Source organism: Castor canadensis, chromosome 8, assembly GCF_047511655.1.
Source record: "Castor canadensis chromosome 8, mCasCan1.hap1v2, whole genome shotgun sequence".
Classification (NCBI taxonomy): domain Eukaryota; kingdom Metazoa; phylum Chordata; class Mammalia; order Rodentia; family Castoridae; genus Castor; species Castor canadensis.
This window is the reverse complement of record NC_133393.1, coordinates 46,716,542-46,735,839: the sequence shown is the minus strand read 5'-3', so window position 1 is coordinate 46,735,839 and position 19,298 is coordinate 46,716,542. Positions and strand designations below refer to the sequence as shown.

General features: G+C 43.2%; 2 protein-coding genes across 2 annotated transcripts in view; one reads left to right on the top strand and one right to left on the bottom strand.

The window, feature by feature from the left end:
- The window catches only part of Bmp6 (bone morphogenetic protein 6), a 147,377-nt gene extending 143,332 nt beyond the window's left edge, over positions 1-4,045 (top strand). The window contains exons 5-7 of the mRNA XM_020172702.2: positions 2,075-2,151; positions 3,279-3,389; positions 3,478-4,045. Of these exons, the coding sequence (XP_020028291.1) occupies positions 2,075-2,151; positions 3,279-3,389; positions 3,478-3,627 (338 nt within the window). The 3' untranslated portion in view covers positions 3,628-4,045. The remainder of the gene's footprint in view (positions 1-2,074; positions 2,152-3,278; positions 3,390-3,477) is intronic.
- Positions 4,046-6,133: 2,088 nt separating this feature from the next.
- Txndc5 (thioredoxin domain containing 5) overlaps positions 6,134-19,298 on the bottom strand; it is a 31,165-nt gene continuing 18,000 nt past the window's right edge. Inside the window, exons 4-10 of the mRNA XM_020172703.2 lie at positions 18,027-18,123; positions 15,496-15,611; positions 13,023-13,109; positions 12,302-12,445; positions 9,298-9,380; positions 7,765-7,894; positions 6,134-6,457 (exon numbers count right to left, since the gene is read on the bottom strand). Coding sequence (XP_020028292.2) covers positions 6,335-6,457; positions 7,765-7,894; positions 9,298-9,380; positions 12,302-12,445; positions 13,023-13,109; positions 15,496-15,611; positions 18,027-18,123 — 780 coding nt within the window. The 3' untranslated portion in view covers positions 6,134-6,334. The remainder of the gene's footprint in view (positions 6,458-7,764; positions 7,895-9,297; positions 9,381-12,301; positions 12,446-13,022; positions 13,110-15,495; positions 15,612-18,026; positions 18,124-19,298) is intronic.

The following is a 19,298-nucleotide window of genomic DNA, read 5'->3' as shown; positions in this document are numbered from 1 at the left end:
CATATCTGGGTCCTCTATTCTGTTCCACTGGTCTTCATGTCTGTTTTTGTGCCAGTACCATGCTGTTTTTATCGTTATTGCTTTGTAATATAGTTTGAAGTCAGGTATTGTGATACCTCCTGCATTGTTCTTTTGACTGAGCATTGCCTTGGCTATTCGTGGCCTCTTGTGTTTCCCTATAAATGTAACAGTAGATTTTTCAATCTCTTTAATGAATGGCATTGGAATTTTGATGGGAATTGCATTAAACATGTAGATTACTTTGGGGAGTATCGACATTTTTACTATGTTGATTCTACCAATCCATGAGCATGGGAGATCTCTCCACTTTCTATAGTCTTCCTCAATCTCTTTCTTCAGAAGTGTATAGTTTTCCTTGTAGAGGTCTTTCACATCTTTTGGTATTACACCTAGGTATTGATTTTTTTTTAGGCTATTGTAAATGGAATTGGTTTCATATATTCTTTCTCAGTTTGTTCATTATTAGTGTATAGAAATGCTAATGATTTTTCTATGTTGATTTTATATCCTGCTACCTTGCTATAGCCATTGATGGTGTCTAAAGAGCTTCTGAGTAGAGTTTTTTGGGTCTTTAAGGTATAGGATCATGTCATCTGCAAATAGGGATATTTTGACAGTTTCTTTACCTATTTGTATTCCTTTTATTCCTTCTTCTTGCCTAATTTCTCTGGCTAGGAATTCCAGTACTATGTTGAATAGGAGTGGAGATAGTGGGCATCCTTGTCTGGTTCCTGATTTTAGAAGGAATGGTTTTAGTTTTTCTCCGTTAAGTATAATGCTGGCCGTAGGTTTGTCATATATAGCTTTTATGATATTGAGGTACTTTCCTTCTATTCCTACTTTTCTTAGAGCTTTTATCATGAAATGGTGTTGGATCTTATCAAAGGCTTTTTCTGCACCTATTGAGATGATCAAGTGGTTTTTGTCTTTGCTTCTGTTAATGTGGTTTATTACGTTTATTGATTTTCGTATGTTGAACCACCCCTGCATCCCTGGGATGAAGCCTACTTGGTCGTGGTGAATGATCTTTTTGATGTGTTGTTGAATTCGGTTTGCTATTATTTTATTGAGGATTTTTGCATCAATGTTCATTAAGGAGATTGGCCTATAGTTCTCCTTTTTGGAGGTGTCTTTGCCTGGTTTTGGGATAAGTGCAATACTGGCTTCATAAAATGTGTTAGGCAGTTTTCCTTCCCTTTCTATTTAGTGGAACAGTTTAAGGAGGGTTGTTGTCAGTTTGAAGTGCTTTCTTCAAATGTATTGCCTGACTTTTTAATTCTCTCTTTAGTTATATCTAGTCTGATGTTTAACTCATCCATTTTATTTCTATCTTCAATGATTATGTTGGTTTTTATTTTTGGTGGTACTGGGGTTTGAACTAAGGTTCTTATGCTTGTTAGGCAAACACTCGACCATGAAAGCCACACCCTGGCTCTTTGAACTTCAGTTGTTTTTCATTGCGCAGGCCAATCTTCACAGGGAACCTCTGGGTGCAGTCATTGCTTTAGTGCAAGTAACAGGGCTCGATCCTGGCTGTGAGGATGGTGAGCCAAGTCAGAGAGCATAGCCCCATTCCTGGACCTCCTGGTTGGGTGCTGCTCTAGAGCACTTCCTTGAGGATACTCTGCTGACCTTGCAGCTATCTTCATTTCTTCTGTAACTTCTGGATGGTCAGTTTTTAAAATAGTGAATTGTGCCTGGCACAGTCACCTGCTAATGACAGTACAATGTCTTTTAACTCCAATGGGCATCTCAGCTCACCTGCCATGCATTCAGCAGGATGCACAGCATACCTCTGTTGCTTAAAGGTGTGCATTCAAGTCAACAGAGTCCCAGGCCTGATCTCAGAATGGGCAGAGTAGAATATATAAAGTGTTCAAGCAGACAACTGGGAACCCAGTGGAATTGTTGGTTGATCACATATGTCTAAGAGGGGACTTGTTCACAACTCTCCTGAGCCTAGTTCAGTGGCTAGCATAGGGCACTCTCCATGTAAGCTTTTAAGTGAAGGAATGAATGAGCTAATGAGGCATCTTTTGATCTCCTCCAATAGATTACAACAGCAGTGAATTAAAAACGGCCTGCAGAAAGCATGAGCTTTACGTGAGTTTCCAAGACCTGGGATGGCAGGTGAGTTCTTGGGACAAGGAGAGCAAAGGTCCTTTCTGGATAGTTCTTAACTCAGTGACAACAGTCATCATCAAAGACCCAGCACTTCAGGGATGAGATGACTCCATCAGCAGAAGTCCTGGGCACCCTCACAAATGCTTGGGTTGTTGGATGGGTTAGAAGACCTGGGTTGCAAGGCATTCCCATGCTCTGTGACCCCTCAAACTCAATGCCCACATCCCCCACACTCTTTCCTTATTCTTTCAGAGCTCACAGGGCACATATTTATTTGGGCACTTAAACAAATCTGTATTTTGAAACAGATGGAAAAAATAGTTAAAGTAGTCCACCAAACAGTACAGAACAGCTGCTGGTTTGTAAGAAAAGAATCAAATTCAACTATAGGTTATCAGTGATAGAAGATAATTTTTCTTTTTTTTTTCAATGTTGGGGGGGTGTGTAGTGTCAACTCATGACCTTTCACATGCTCTGCAAGTGCTCTACCACTGAGTTACATCCCCAGATCAGTACATAGTTTTTTATGCAGGCGACATTATTTTGATAGGAGCACCCTGAGCTACTGGAGAGGGTCCTTTTCTAAGTACACACAGTCCCTGACTTAACAATGGCTTGACCTGCAAATTTTCAATTTCATAATGGTGCAAAAGCAGTGTGCACTCAGGAGAAATCACACTTCAGATTTTGAATTTGGATCTTTGCATAGGCTAGCAGTATGGTCTAGAGATGCTGGGCCCCATGATCACAAGGGGAAACAGCTGACACTCTACTGCTAAGCCTGCATGATGCACAGTGCTAAGACTAGATGCAGAGCCTAGGTGAGCTATTCATGGGTTTTTGACTCATTTATTGGGAGCATTTGTACATAAAGTCGGCCACCTGTACAGTTATAGGCCTACCAGGTAGGTAGCGACTAAAACCGTGTGAGCCTATGAAAGGAGCAAGGGCTCTGGATTCAGACCGACCAGTCCACCCCTCAGCTTTGCCATTTGAATGAGAACTTGGTCAAATCAAGCCTCCCTGCCTCAGACTCCTAAGTTTCCATGAGTGCTTCTTTCACCAGGTTGCTGAGAGCACAGATGGTGGAATGACAATTGGTCTTTTATTGCTTCTTTTGCTTTCTTAACAAGGACTGGATCATTGCACCGAAGGGCTATGCTGCCAATTACTGTGATGGAGAATGTTCCTTCCCACTCAATGCACACATGAATGCCACCAACCATGCGATTGTTCAGACCTTGGTGAGTGCTCAGACTTCACATAAGTTGGATCAAGCTCAGGCCAAGTATCACTTCTAATGGTTCCCTTTCCCTTTCTGTCTTGGAACAGGTTCACCTTATGAATCCCGAGTATGTTCCCAAGCCATGCTGTGCACCAACTAAACTAAATGCCATCTCAGTTCTTTACTTTGATGACAACTCCAATGTCATCTTGAAAAAATACAGGAATATGGTTGTAAGAGCTTGTGGGTGCCATTAAGCTGAAAGCAGTTGCTGGGACACACTTTCCGCCTCAGATTCCTTGATTAAATCTGCCTTAAAAACCATAAAGCACAGTGCAAATGGGGTGGTAAGACTGAACTCCTCTCCTGCTGGTGCCTTACTACCCAAGGAAGATTTTAAAAGGACCTCATTAATAATTTGCTCACTCCATAAACAGTGAGAGTAGTTGGTTTGTAGGAAGCCGAGTCTGAACGTTTGCAATGAGGTCTGAGAAATGCAGAAACATAACTTTGAGCACCCCCCCCTCCCTGCACAAAAAAAGAGGGCCATTAAATTAGTTTTAGCTTTAGATCAAGCTGTTTGTAGTATTGGTGAATAGGGAGGACCTTGAAGGAATATAAGCAATCTTAGCTAAAATATCAGCTGGTTCAACATTATCTATCAAGAGCAGATTCTACAGATAACAGAAACTGGGTAGAGGGCTCTATACATAGATTTCATTCCCAGGAAGGCCAATTTCACCCAGGACCAGCAGCCCAAGATGGAACCAGGGCTCCAAGAGGTGCTTTTTATCCCAGTTGTTGCTGTTATGTGTTTGTGCTGGAGTTTTGTTGGTGTTGAAAACGTACGTTTTTCAGTCAAAACAACCCACACCTCTCTCCTCCCACACTTGCTGTATTCTTTGCTGGAACCAAAAGTAGACTAACCACACTTTAAGGTGTGACTGCAAGAGGTGCAAAGCATTTTCAGTAGCCTTCGCTTTAACTGTGTAGCATCTGAGAACAACTCTGCACCTCTTCATTGGATTGGCTCTCTGGAAAGCACGTTAACTTCAGGAACGTTGGCTCTAATATCATTGATGTGGTTCTCTACCTTTTACCATGCAGTAGTCTATCACGTTGGAGGTTAGCGCCCACAAGGAGGAAGGGCGCCTGCCTCCAAGGATGGCTTTCTGGAGATGAGCACGCTGTTTATGAACCAAAATCACAATTTCTCTTGTAGAAAGTAAGGCTCAGATTACATCTTAGAGTATTTTTTAAAATGTCTTTTTCACAATCATGTACGGGAAACCAATTTCATACTAAACTGATTAAATAATACATTTATAATCTTTTAACTGTTTGCACTTACAGCTTTTTTTTGTAAATAGAAACTATAATTTATTGTCTTTTATATCCATTTTCTGTAACATTTAAGGAAAGACCAGACCTTTTTTTTTTTTTTTAAAGAGTTTATTTAGAAAGAATAGTGTAAACAAATTGTACCACTTTGATTTTCTTTCAATACAAGACTCATGATGCAAAGCTGGAGCCACTTGTGATGGCTAGGCTTCTCTAGAAAGCTGGATTTTCTTCAAGACCATCTGTGAACTACATGTGATTAATAAAGATTTCTTTTAAGGCAGAAGCTGGCCAAGACACTGCTCTGTTACCTTCTGCCTCAGAAAGAAGTGGTCTTGTTTTTGAAAGTCCTACCATAGTTGCTTTGTGCCAAATGTAGATATCACCTTGCACTTGGGAGGGAGATGAATGGTGTTGGACAGAGTGGTCATTATGAATAGGTACCTGTCTTGAGCTTAGTCCTCTCTCTAGTTGCTTATTTCAAGGGTGACAGTTAACAATGTTTAAGAACCAGAGTGGCATGATGTAGAAGGACTTTAGCATGAACCCCACCTGTTCACACCAGGGCTGGAGCTATCCTACTGATTCAGTCTTTGGTCTTGAGTTCAAATGAATTCCATTGTTCATACATTAGAAGGTCGACCTCCTTCAGGGCAGACAACAAACAGCAGACTCTCTAAAAGGACTATTTAGGAACAGAATGAGAAACAGTATCTATTGGGGGCCCCAGAGTGGAGCTACACAGTGTCCCTAGTACCCAGGCCTTGGAAAGCCATCTTGTCCTGTCATCCCAGGCAGCAAGTACCAGAATTTTTCTACAAGGTGACAGGGTAGTGCCGACTCACCATTTTCTAGGGAAGACAGCTTAATGTTCACATAGACTTGGGCTTTGTGTTCATATAATGAGCAAATGAAACCTTTCACCCCATGTGAAACAAACAGGAGGATCCTTTGAACGACACCTGATCTAACAAGGATCAACATGCACAGAAGGCGATGGCCTCAGTGTGGCCATACTGAAGCGCACATCAGAAGTACAGCTGCTTTCATTATGGCTAACCTCTCCAGGAGAGAATTACTGACAGAAACTGAAGCCAAGCAGTGGCCAGGAAGGTTTCTTCCAGAGGGTGTGAGTTTTTGTTTTGAAACCTCTAAATTATAGCCTGATCACATTATTAAGTCAATTGTGACCTTTGGCTGAAAGGAATATCAAAGGTGGCCACAGACCACGTTTTGAAAACTCAGGCAGATCAAAATGATGCTTCTGGATGATGCTTTTGCCAAAATCACCCAGAAGCCAAACATAGTCCAGCAATTTGATTTTCCTCCACTCTATTTTAGTCTCAAAGGAAACCATTTAATTTTGTCAAGAGAAGGTTAAGGGATGGATTGCCACTGAAAACATTTAGTTTGCACAGTGACCATGAGTTACACATTTACTTAGAGAAACTTAGAGAATCCGTAGTGTGTTGGCTTAAACACACACATAGAAGACACCACAAGTTTGGTACATTCAGCTTTCTGAATAGCCACCCTTTGATATTCAGACATCCATACGATGTGACTCCTATACGCTGCGTAGAGGAGACCAGGCAGGACAGGTGACTTCTTCCACCAGGATTGCTATAGTTCATCCTTTGCCTGGTGTAGAACAAAGTGGTGTAAGGAGTCAAGGTCTCTACCTCCACTGTGTTCATTGACTTTTTCACCTCCTCGGAAAAGCAACAATGTGGGATAGCCTCGTACCTTTAAAAGAGGGGGAAAAAGTCTGAAAACCAGTGATTTAAATCATACACAATTTGTTTCTCAAAAACAGATAAACTTCTGCAGTTGGGGCTGGAATTCTGTGACTAGTTTCTAAAGACGTATATACCACTAGAGTTTAGAAAGCAAAGCCTTGGGGCTAGGTGTTCACATTTCAATCCAAAGTTACATTAAAGATTAGGGTAAAATGACCCTAAAGTCAAACCTTTCAACCTTTAATCGTATATGATCACCTGAGGATCTGGTGAAAATGTAGATTCGGGGGCCAGGCATGGTGGTTCGTGCCTGTAATTCCAGCTACATGGGAGACAGCAATTAAAAGGATTACAGTGTGAAACCAGCCGGAGCAAAAAAAAGTTAGCAGTATCTCCACAAAGAAACTGGGCATGGGTGGTGCGTGCATGCCTGCGGTCTCAGCTACGCAGGACTCAGTATGAGAACTGAGATCCAGACCCAGCTCCAGGCAAAAAAGCGGAAGACCCTATCTGAAAAACTAAAGCAAAACAGAGCTGGGTGTGTGGCTCGAGGGGTAGAGTACCTGCTTAGGAAGTGTGAGGTGCTGAGTTCAAACCTTGGTACTGCCAGGGAAAGAAAAATACAGACTGGGACTCAGAAGGTCTGGGGTGTGGTCTAGGCAATGGACACCTTTCTTCTGAGGACCACAGTGAGCTGTAGCCACATCCACAAAGACTTCTCAGCTACAGCTTGCCCCTTTAAAAAATTTCAAGGCCCAAAAAGCAACTCATGTCTATTAATGATAAGTATGTCTCTACTAACATTTACTCTCAATCTCATGAGGTCATAAACATTAGAGGCTCCAAAGAAAGTAACACAGGCCGGGATGTAGCTTGGCCTTGGGTTCCACCCTCAGCACCACACATAAAAGGAAAAAAGTAAATGGCAAGTCTCCTTGGCAGTTTAAGTTTCATTAGTTCCCATCCTTTAGGATGCTGAGCCCCTCAGATATTTACAATGAAAGCTCCAGACTAGCTGTGGTCAGCCAACAGATAGGACCATGGAAGTGGCACCTCAATGCTTGGTGCCCCAGTACTGCAGTCTGAGACTCAGACAGCGTGGCTGAAACGCCCCACGGAAATGCATCTGGTGAGTAAGAAAAGCAAAAGAGAAGAGTGCCTTGCCTTTGAAAGAGTACCTTCTGCTTTTCAAAAGGACACAGACTATGCACTGTTGGGAGGATGAAGGCAAAGTAGTCCACAATAACAAAGTGCAGCCCACTGGGGGGCTCCCATTCCTGAAGAGTCTCAGCCTTGTTTTCACCCGATACCCACCGAGTACTTGCTGCAAATATTCCTCTCAGCTGTGCAGTCTACTTCAGCAATCTTGACCTCTGCCAAACCAGGGAAGTCCTTTTTGGAGAGTTCCTCCCAAGTAGGAGCCAGATTCTTACAATGGCCACACCTAGGAAAAGACAGTGACAGTCCTGCTGAGGTCCTGGCTTATCACCTCCATTTCACTGCCAAGCCTCGCTTCTCCTTTATGAGCCAGTCACCAATTGCCTAGAAGCTCACAACACGTTAAGTTCTGCCACTGGCTGCATAGTACTCCTCCTCCCTCTCTCAAACGAGGAATTCAAAGTCAGTCCAAAGTAGACTTTCTGATAAGCTGACAGAAGCGAGAAGTGAGCTGGTCTAAAACGAAGTTTAGACTTTGAGGCCATTTCTATGATATGGAAAGTTGAGCAAGCTGGACGTAATGTAGAAGGGGACCAACACGAAACAAAACAGAGGCCACATAATTTCTAAAAAATCTCTTCAATGCCGCAGTCATTTTAGATTTAATTGCAGAGGGTCTTAAAAGTTCTTAGTGTCAAGTCTCCCTTGGCGCCTCAGCAATGTGGTTCAAGCCCCCTTCTCCCTGTAATTTATGCCCTTTTCTTTCTAACCCTCCCTTCTCTAGGGGCTGCTCCCCTTCATGATCTTCTTTTTCCATTACCTATACAGCTTTTACATTTTAAAAAAGAGAAAATAATTATAAAGACATTATTTGCAAATGTCTCTGTTCTTTAAGGATAAAAGTTTCATGGCTCATAGGTGTCACACATGCTAACTGCATTCCTGTCATTAAGGTTTCTCATGAGCATCTTCAGTGAAACAAGCTGACAGAAAACGTGATTTTGCCCTCCCACATTTAGGTAAAGGACCTAACACTCCTACACACTTGCTTATTCAAAAGAAGGAACTGTTTAACTTGTGAGGATCAAGCGTTCCCACTGCGCAGCTGAGAAGCTGAGATCCAAGAGCAAAAAGGACACAAGGCTATAGTGGTTCACAGTTAAGTCTTAGAACCTATCATCTTCCCACCACATAAGATTATCTTGTTCTCAATCCATTCATACCCTGGTCTTTGGTGTGGCAGGAAGGTTCTGGTAACTGGGTCACACACTGAATGCTATTAACAGAAAGCTGAGCAGTGCTGGAGTTCCCTATAACATTATGTGAAGAAACCAAGGAGCAGAGAGAGCGCTACACCATAATATTCATAGTGTATTTAAAGCAAAGCAATCTATTTGGAAAAGAACCCAGGTACCACAAAACTTGAGTTTCATAGGGCCATCAAAATTCACCTCCATTTATTTCTCCAAAGCAGACTGAACTTTAAAGTAACCTCATTCTCTAAATAATTGTGAGTGCCACTGAACTTTACCATACAGGGGAATAGTAACAGTTCCTATTTCCTACAACATAACCTCCGTTATGTGCTATTTGTCCAGCATGAATCTGGAGGGTTGGCTATCAGTTGGAAAGCATGATATGACGTAATCACACGGGGACAGAGCAGTTTCTAATTGAGTAGCCACTTACCATGGAGCATAGAACTTGATAAAGGTTATTCCCTCTGCAATGGTGTCATCGAAGTTCTTTTCAGTGAGTGCCAGCACAGTGCCCTTCAGGGAAAGAAAGAGAAAGCCACAGTTCAAATATATCCTTTAAAGGAATACATGGCAAAAAATCCTCAGTATCTTGAAAATGCTATTGCATGCTCCAAAATCACACACAGTTGTCTTCCACAAGTGATACACTGAGCAGGCTGCAGCCTCTGAAGGTCCCAGGGTCCTCAGCCCGGAGCTGCTGTGAGGAGGGGACAGGACATTGCACAAATATGTGCTGTCTTATGGGAGATGTGGCCGGCTGAAAACTCCAGGAAGCCCTCCCAGCCCTCTCTTCTGTTCCCATCCTCCAGGACTCTGTGCTGTGGACTCTCAAGGTCCATGCCTGAGCCTGTGCCACTCACTGGGTAGTGTGAGGCTTCTTATATGCTGCTTTTCTCTCTGGCCATTCGACTCTCCTGTCACATGTATCAGGTAAGCATTTTATCTTCCCCACATAATGGAAGGAACGTAGTCATAACAGCACAGGTAATGGCTTCTTTCCATTCATTTATGTGAAGTAAATGTGAAAAATATTCTAAGCTCTACTTGGAGAATTTCTGGGGAAGGCTCCGTAGCAATCTGCTTTAAAGCAATTCTACCTTGACAGTTCTCTGCAGAATTATGACTATGTGTTTCTCCAAAAATGAGTCTGCAATCCACTCCTGAATGAGACTGGATGATTTAAGGTATGGTTCACTGTACCAGGGCTGCTGTCAGGGATTCTGAAGCCAAGAAGGGCCATTGTGGAACACTACCATTTTCTTTATGTCCAGAAAAACACCACCACATTCACTGAGAGACTCGCTTCATGGAGAAAAGTTGTCTTATAAATAGGAATAGTTGTGTGATGAAAATATCCACAGTATATAATTATACTCAATTTGGGATAACCTTTACAACCACCATGACACAAATGCTCCTCCAACATATGTGGTCATAACAACAAGATCATTTGTTTACTTCTTCAACCAAAATTTCAGCTTTCAACTAACATGCAAGCCATCCCCAACCTATAAGAGTCCAACTAAGGAATGCTATGGGGACAGGGAGGTCCTTTGCTGTCTCCACCCTGGGAGGAGGGCAGGTGGCTCTACTGGTTTTTCCTCATCCTAATAACTGGAGCTTCTTGGGCAGTAGTGTTATGTACATGCTGAGGATTCATGGTTGCTGGGTCACAGCCCCTTCCCTTGGCCCCCATGACCTCACTGTCCCAGGTAAGCACTTGGCATGCTATGAAGTGCATCATCCCTTGGTATCCAGAGGGTACTGGTTCTAGAAAACCCTCCTCCATTCCCATTCATACATTTGCTCAGGTCCTTTACGTAAAATCGTGTAGTATTTGCAAAAATAACTCACAGGTATTGTCTCATATACTTTAAATCATTGCTAGATTAGAGTTCCTAATGCAATGTATATGTAATACATTGTATTACATTAAATAATTGTTATATTGTATTTAAGAAATAATAACAAGCAAAAAAGTGTGTTTAAATTTCTTTCAACTAGCTTCTTCTGTGGCTGGCTGAACCTGTGGATACAGAGGGTGACTGAATGCTGCTTTGGAATATGTTGGCAAACAGTCCTTAGCGTGAGCAGCTGGGAAATCCACATTCTGATCTCCTGGGAGAAGCACACAGTAACTGGCTTCAGCACTGATTTCTATGGAGAGCTGACTTCTTGCCATGTTCCAGACCCTACTATTTACTGTCTGCCATACATTTCTACCTAAACACTCTCACATGCACAGCCTGGAAATCAAATCTGAAACCAAACTTGCTACCTTCCTCCTGCTCTGGTCCTTACCTGGGCCAAAATCAGAGCCACTTTGGACCCTCTTTCCTTTACCTCCCCCAGCCCCCACTAACTGTGCTCACTAATGCTGGATCCTTATGTTCTCTTCTCCTATCCCCACTCTCACTTTTCACTCGGGAATCTCTTTCAGTGCGATGGTTGTCCATCTGTCACGCCTGTAGCTGTGGGTCATGTTTCTATAATTTACATATCTAAACCCTCCAGGTGTTCTCCATCAACTTAGGACGCAGTTCACAGCACCTAGCTGGCCAACCAGGTTCTCCAGCTCCACCCTCTCCCACTCTCTGGCATCTCACAATGCACCTCTTGACCTGTTTCCACTCCCTTGCCTCCAGCCCTGGCTTTGGCTCCACCCTGAACACATCAGTTGATTCTCACATCTGCACTTGACTCCTGTGTGCCTCCATCATACACCTTGTGAGCTCTTTGTCCTGCAAACAATGCAGCCACCCCTCTTCTCTACCTAGCACAACTGCCATGCACACATACTGTCACAGCCCCTGTGACACCTGCTTGTGTGTATCCTGTTTTCCCTATAGACCTGGTACCATCAGAGGCAGGAAAATGGTCTTGTTTTTGTTTCCTGGCAGCCCAGGACAGTGCCTTAAAATAAAACAAGTGCTTGATCAGTGCATAAGTAATGATCTGAAACCTGATACTACCTGAATGAATGAATGAAGATAGCACTTTGGTATTTAAGAGGCTGCCTAAACAAATGAAATATGTTGCAGCCTCCAGCCCCTCAATCCCATGCATGGCACAGGCCCTCTCTGCCACCAATCTCCCAGGGGCAAAGTGAAGTGACCTCGGCTAGTTCTGGAGTGAACAGAAACAGATCCAGGATGGCAGCCAAGACTTCACAGCAAATAGCCCAGAATGACTAGACCAAAGAGGAAGGACTCTCTAAATACTGTCCCAAAATTTGTCTCACATCTCCCTGGTATTTAAAAGGGAAGCTTCTATTTACCTTTGCCCTTTAAAGCATGTAAAAGTAGATGAAAACATTTTGTGTTGAAAAGGCAAATGTAGCCAACCACCAGAATGGCTGTCATCCTGCCTACTGACTGGGCAGAATAACCCTGGACCATCTCTGTCCATTCCAATCAATGGTGGCAAGCACTCACCTTGTCGCCTGTAGGCTCAGCAGCTAGCACTGGGGCCTCTGAGGGCTGGATGGTCTCTGGGGCTCCCGTCTCTGGACCCTGCAGCTGTGACTCCACATAGTCTTTCAGTGACTCCAAGTCACGCTTTCCCTTGTACTGATCGACCTGTCCAAGATATGGGCCATACAGAGATGTCAGTGCTGAACCACTTGCCTGCACAACCCCACTGGCCATGCCAGATTCTCCAGGGGTCTCAACCCTGGCTGCACACCTTGTGCAACATCTCCCGCCCCACTTAGGCAGGCAAGGAGGGTTATAAGCCAAACTTCTTGGCTTTGTTGACAGACTTCCTCCCTGGGAGTCACACATCACAGAGTCTGGGGTGGAAGAATTCTGTGAAGCTGACCGTGGGCCAGGCACAGAAGGGAGGGAGGGGTAGGACATTGCCGAGAGCAAGCACTACACCCACTTAAGGTCCAGAAGGTGTGTGTTCATGACTAGAGCCCAGGTGCACTATGCTGTACATTTGTGTTACTCTAATGAAAACCTGAGCCACTAAAATATCTCAAGACAGTATAACAAAGATAGCTTTTCTCAACTACCAGATCTTATCCATTACAAGAAAGACATCTGCTCCACTGTGTGTATTCCTCCAGGCCTGTTGTTGCTAAACCACTAGAACCCACCAAGCCACTGCAGCTAACGGAAGAACCATCTCTGCAGAGGCTGAATGCACACATACCTTCTTACCATCTCGGAACCAGAGCAGGGTTGGATAGCCCCGGACCTGGTTTTCAGAGCAAAGTCCGTAGTGCTGTGTACAGTCGACCTAAAAAACAAAGCACGATAAAGCTCCTGGTCAGTATCCTCACTGCCTTCTTGCTAAAGTGACTACTAGATGCTTCGTACTTTAAAAAAAAGAAAAAAAAAACAAAACAAAGCGAGTTGTTTTGTTTGCTTTTTTAAAATTCAGATTGGGTAGCACCTTTGCCTTTTTGGAAAGACTTTTCCGAGAAGCTGCCCCAGAATAAACCTGAGCTAATGGAGCAGGGTGAGCGAGATTTCCTTTAGAGACATGACTTATTTTAACTCAGTTAGAAATGCCAGTATTTAGGGAGCAACATTCTGACCTGAGCAGGTTAGCAGCTGGCATTGGGGAGTCTAGCCCAACATCTAGGAAGGGTGCATGAGCTAGGATGCCATAAGCACGATGCTTACCTGGGCCGCTACCAATGCCAGCTTAGCTACTTAGTCATGTTTCAAATCAAGGGGTACTGGCCTGGGGGTGTATCTCAATGATAGAGCACACGCATAGCATGCAGGAGACCCTGGGGCTGATCCCCAGCACAACACACACACATGTGCACACACAAAACCAAGTGGGAGTAAGTAGTCAATTTTAATAGGAGTATTTGCGATATAATACAGGTAACACTGTAGCCGAACGTGATGGTGCACACCTGTAATCCTAAATATTCAGGAGATGGAGATCGGGCAGATGGCAGTTAGAGGCCAGTGCAGGCAAACATCGAGACCCCATCTTAACCAATAAACAAATTGGGATAATGGCACACACCTGTCATCTTAGCTATGCAGGAAGCATAAACAGAAGGATCATGGTCCAGGCCTGCTGGGCATAAAATAAAGCAAGACCCTATTTGAAAAATAGCCAAAGCAAAAAGGGCTGGCAAAGTGGCTCAGCTGGTAGAGCACCTGCCTAGCAAATGCAAAGTCCTGAGTTCAAACCTTAGTATTGCAAAAAAAAAAGATGTCCAATTAAGATTATAATCTGTCCTTAATTCTATAAACTCAGCTTACCAATGATTGTAGCTCTTCAAGCTTTTGACTTCATTTAACTCTTTTAAAGATTTTCTACCAACATTAAAATCAGTTAAGTAGGACTAAGTTGTTTTCACTTTATCATGATGCAGGGTAAAACTATTTTATGCCTAAGACTACAGTGAGAGCCATTACAAGGTTAAAGTGAAGCCCAGGAAGCCTCAAGCCAAGGTCTGTGGAGGGCACAGGCATGTTCAAGGACCCAGTGACCCAGCCAAGCATGTCCAGAGATGCAGGCCCAGCCTGAGGCAGGGTTTCTCAGGCCCGGTTCTCCTAGGAGCCTCCACTGACATGAGCTACAAGCAAGCAATCTCTCAGAAAAGCTTATGAAAGAATTTAAAATACAGAGAATGGGGCAAGACAGAAGGCAAGATTATTTTATAATTATTTCTAGAAATGTTCAATATATATAATCACAACATATAATAACATATTATTAAAGTATTCAACAGGCAAAAGTAAAAAATCCATTTATCTAGTAACAGTGATAATGATCACAGTTTACCAAGCTTTGCTCCACACCAAGGCTTACACTAAGCGGTATGTTTCCAGCCTCCCAACTATACATGGCAGATTTTGTCTGTTTTGCAAAGGGACAGACTAAGGCATGGAGTAATCTGGCATTGGTCAGCCAGTCAGGTATATACAGCCCCCCATGCTATTGCTTTTAACCATCTCATTGTCCTAGGTAAATCATCCTGTTAACTGTTATACCTAGACACATAGCTACTTCTGTAAACAAAAGAGTCCCACAACAAAGTAGAGAAATGAGATTTTCACAAAAGGAAACCCATGAAGGATGCCTGGTAGGTACCACAGGATGGATGACATTAAAAGTGCTTGATGGCCCAGGAGCTGCTCTGGATAGTTCCAGAAATTCCTGTTACACAGAAGTTGTTAGACATCACTTCTGGCTTCCTTATGTAAAGTGGGAACAGTTGGAAGAAATCCCAGACAGCAATGCTAACTGGGGCTTGTGGTAAGGGTGGGTCTGCCATGAGTCCATGTGAGCACACAGCCGAGGGCCCTTTAGGAAAGAGCTCTTGGGTGAGCTCCAAGGACGTCCAGTGAACATTCTACAAGGCTCTACCCTGTATCTTTGCAGAAGGGCTCTGGGGCTGCCAATTCAGAATTGGCTGTCTCTTCAAAATAAACAAAGCAGCCAAGGCCATAATTTATCTCTAGGCTGTGGAAAAGCCAGCAAACTCAAAACCAGGCTGCCATCTGTGAAGGTGAAATGAATTGTCAAGTGGCACACTAAATGGAATTAATAAATCAAGTTTGCGACTATGCACACGGAATGAATAATGGGCTACTCCGCTAATTAATCCGGCCCAAAGCAGTCTATTTCCAGTTTAATAAAGGCTTTCACTTACCTTGCCAATCTTGACAGCTTCGGAATGTTCAAGGCCCAGAGCCAGCTGCTCCCAGGTCGGGGCCAGAGCTTTGCAATGACCACACCATGGAGCGAAGAACTTGATAAAGTGGTTGCCTTCAATGGAGGGCCAAGGCAGAGAAGGAAGGGGGAGAGAGGTGCTATAATTTATATCATGCATAACTAGAGGCTTAACTCAAGAATCAGATCTTTGCTCTCTTGCTTAGCAAATCTCAGTTTGTTCTAAACCCTTTGAATGGTAAGGGGTGACTTGCCATCATGTGTGTTTGTGTTCACAATGATACTCAAAACCAAATTTGTCATTTTTGAAGGATAACAGGAAACCAACTCTAAATATGTAAAAAAAAGTGAGATAGGCATTTATCCTGCCTTTTTCATGAACTGTAACAATGACTAAGCAAGTGATAAATGAGAGTATATTTCTCCTGCTAAAAAAAAAAGAAGAAGGGATGCTTCAAGGTCAGCACCTGACACTAGTGAGTGGATCCAGGCAGTGACCATCAGGATAGTCCTATCATGAACAGAGACAGACATTTGGTGCCACCACCAACCATGAGGTCAGTCTTCCTGTACCCCAAAGAAACACTGAGTTGAGACTATGTGCCCAGATCTGGCCACCAGTTTACAGAAAGCAGAGATCAGGGAAATGTGCAAACCCACCATGGGGATTCAATCAGTAAAGTCCAAATTGTGGAATTCTGCAGGTCCACAGACATATGCTCCGCACATAGAAAGCAGAACAAAAGAGAGGAGGGGAAATGTGCAGATCAAAAGAGTCCTTAAAAGATGCATACAGATGCTCCTTAACTTGCAATGGGTTAGGTCCTGACGCAGTCACTGAAAGTCCATATAGAATCATCGATAAGTTAGTCTATATGCAACTATATACAAAACAAAAACTAAACTACAGCACTTAGGAATGCACACGTGAGTGATGAAACCATAAAGAAAGGAGTGCTTTCCACAGAAGCCAGGATTCCTTGGTGGAGGTGAGGGCAGCAAAGAAGAAAGGGAGGGAGGGAGACCTGTAATGTGGATACAGTACAAGAAGCTGGAAGTTTGATTTCCTGATGTGGAAAATGATTAAAGAATGACTGCTTCACAACTCACTAAGCCCTGCATTTTCTCTCCATTTTATTCTATCTATTTTATTTTGGCATAAGACGGAAAGTTTTTTAAAAAATAATACACTACCCTGGCTAGGGAAAAAAATTAAACTCTCACAACACCATTATCTGGATATTGTAGATTTTCTATCTGTGCTTTCTACTTTTACGTCAGGCTTACATCAGATTGAAATCAGGCCAGGGAGAAAATAATTAATGGATGCTGAAAGGTGGTCTGGACTGATACCATAGCAACAATGCATTGGAGGGAAATGGTGAAACACTATTTGAAAACTGAGCAACTGCTTTGCAAGGCTGAGACCATGTGCACACAGGTAGGCTGCAGGTGGAGACAGGCTCTTTAGGAACCCACCCAGTACTGACAAGAAACCAGAAAGAGTAGGAAGCCATGCTGCCCTAGCAGGAAAGAGTCTCGATGAACAGTACAGCAGAACAATGTGGGGCTACAGGATGCCTCTTTCAGTAGGGACTTGCTCAGGGCGGGCTGGACTTGTGAGAGACAGTCTTTGACCAGGTGATTTGGGTAGTGCATCCTACATGGAGCCCAAGTCACTCTGAACCCACAGAGAATCTCCCACGGGGAAACATGCTGAGGTCTCACTGGTGCGGGTTAAGTGATAACTTCTAATAAAAAGGAGAAACATTGCCATAAGTTACTTTAAATCTAAGTGTGGTGGAGAGGAGTCAGGCTCCCAGCAGGCATAAGATGAAAGGCCAGAGGCAATTACAAGCCCTTTCTCACAATGTCTGCAACCCAGACTTCAGGTGATTTCTCTCCATGGCAGACTCTCTCTAGTCAGTCATAGTTGGGCCAACTTTTCTGAAACACATTCATGTGTGAACAAGGAGAGACACACTTGGTCATGCTGGATACTGTAGGTAGATTGTTTTGGTACTTAGGAAACCATTTCCAAAAAGTGAGATGTGCTACAGAAAGTTATTTTAAGTGAAAAGAATACCTAATTTTCTTCATAGGGTGTTAACAGTCCCACTAAACTCTATTTAAACAGGTAGAAAAAAATGTTTGTTTCCATGAAGCATGTAATTAACATTAAAATAAACACTTTCTTATCCAAGGGTGCTCTGGGCAGCTACTGTACACGTTAAAAGTGCCTGTTCATGATTTGTGAGTTCCAACTCCCCTGGACCCCATCTAAGGCTTTAGTTTGGCATTAGGTCTGGCAGAGACAAAAGGAGAAATAATGTCTAAGAGCAGATGCATTAAACAACAATCCTAATAGGTGCTGGAGAGACCCTCAATGTGGGTACTAATTCTACTACCTGTGGAGTCCTTGACTGGCAAGAAGGAAAAGCCCAGGCCATGGTCAGTTGTCTCATGAAACAATCACCCTTCCACAAAGGCCCACCAGACTTGCCACTTTACCTTGTGCAATGTGCTGCTCAAAGTTGCTGGCTGAGAGCTCATACAAGCCCTGCTTGAGTTCAGGGGCTTTGGGTGGTTCTACTTCGGGCTCTGGTGTCTAACAGAAAGAAAGAACACAACAGTCACTGGGTTTGTCCTTCAAGACACAGAGAAGCCTTCCAGGTAATGTGTTTCTGTCTAGAACTATCTGCAGATGCCCTCCCTCACCTGTTTACCTGTACCTCTCAGCAGTGCTGCTGCCATAAGTGAGGTCAGGGCAGGAATCACCTTTGTCAAGTACTCTGGGCACCTCAGCAATAGGCACCCTACAGGACTGAGGCTCCGGGCAACCGCAGATAGCTATACCCACCCCAAAACCCAACCAAATGAAGCAAACAAGATGAAGGACAGTCCTACCCAAACCTTGTCTTCTTCTTGGAATGTAATCTGAGACTTCACACAGTATGCAATGTAAAATTTCCAATGGGCTTATTTTGGAGAGGTTAGTGACACAAAAGCAGGAAAAGGGAGAAGGCTAAGAAAAAGAAACCATCAAGGAAACAAGGGCCTGTTACCCTTAATCTACACAAATGGCAGGAAAAAAACTTTAGAGGTAAACCACAGAAGGCTGATAGAAAGGAAAATCCAGTTAATGAGAGCAGAGAAAGTTGTGGGGTGGGTTGTATGAGCTGTACTTTTTTTTTTGTGATACTGGGGTTTGAACTCAGGGCCTATACCTTGAGCCACTCCACCAGCCCTTTTCTGTGAGATGGGTTTTTTTGAGATAGGGTCTCACAAACTATTTGCAGAGCTGCCTTGGAACCTCGATCCTCCTGTTCTCTATCTTCTGAGAAGCTAGGATTATAGGTATGAGCTGCCAGTGCCCAACTATAAGAAAGAATCTAATGCATGTGACTAAGTTTAGGACAGAAGCACACAGAGTGGGGAGAATAGGGCTTGTCACTTTAAAAAAAAATTATTTTTGAATTAGCATACATTAATAATATGAGGGATTTTATTGTGGTAATTCCATACATGCACACAATGTACTCTGAGAGAATAGCTTTTTAAAAAGATGCCAATACAGTTATTCCCTTTTATCTGTAGGGGATTATGTTCAAGACTTCCAGTGGATGACTGAAATCATGGGTAGTGCTGAACCCTACACCAACAATGTTTTTTTTAATACATACCTCTGATGGTTTAATTTATACATTGGGCACAGTAGGAGACTAATAATAACTGGTAATAAAATAGAATAGTTATAACAATATACTGTAATAAGAGTTACTT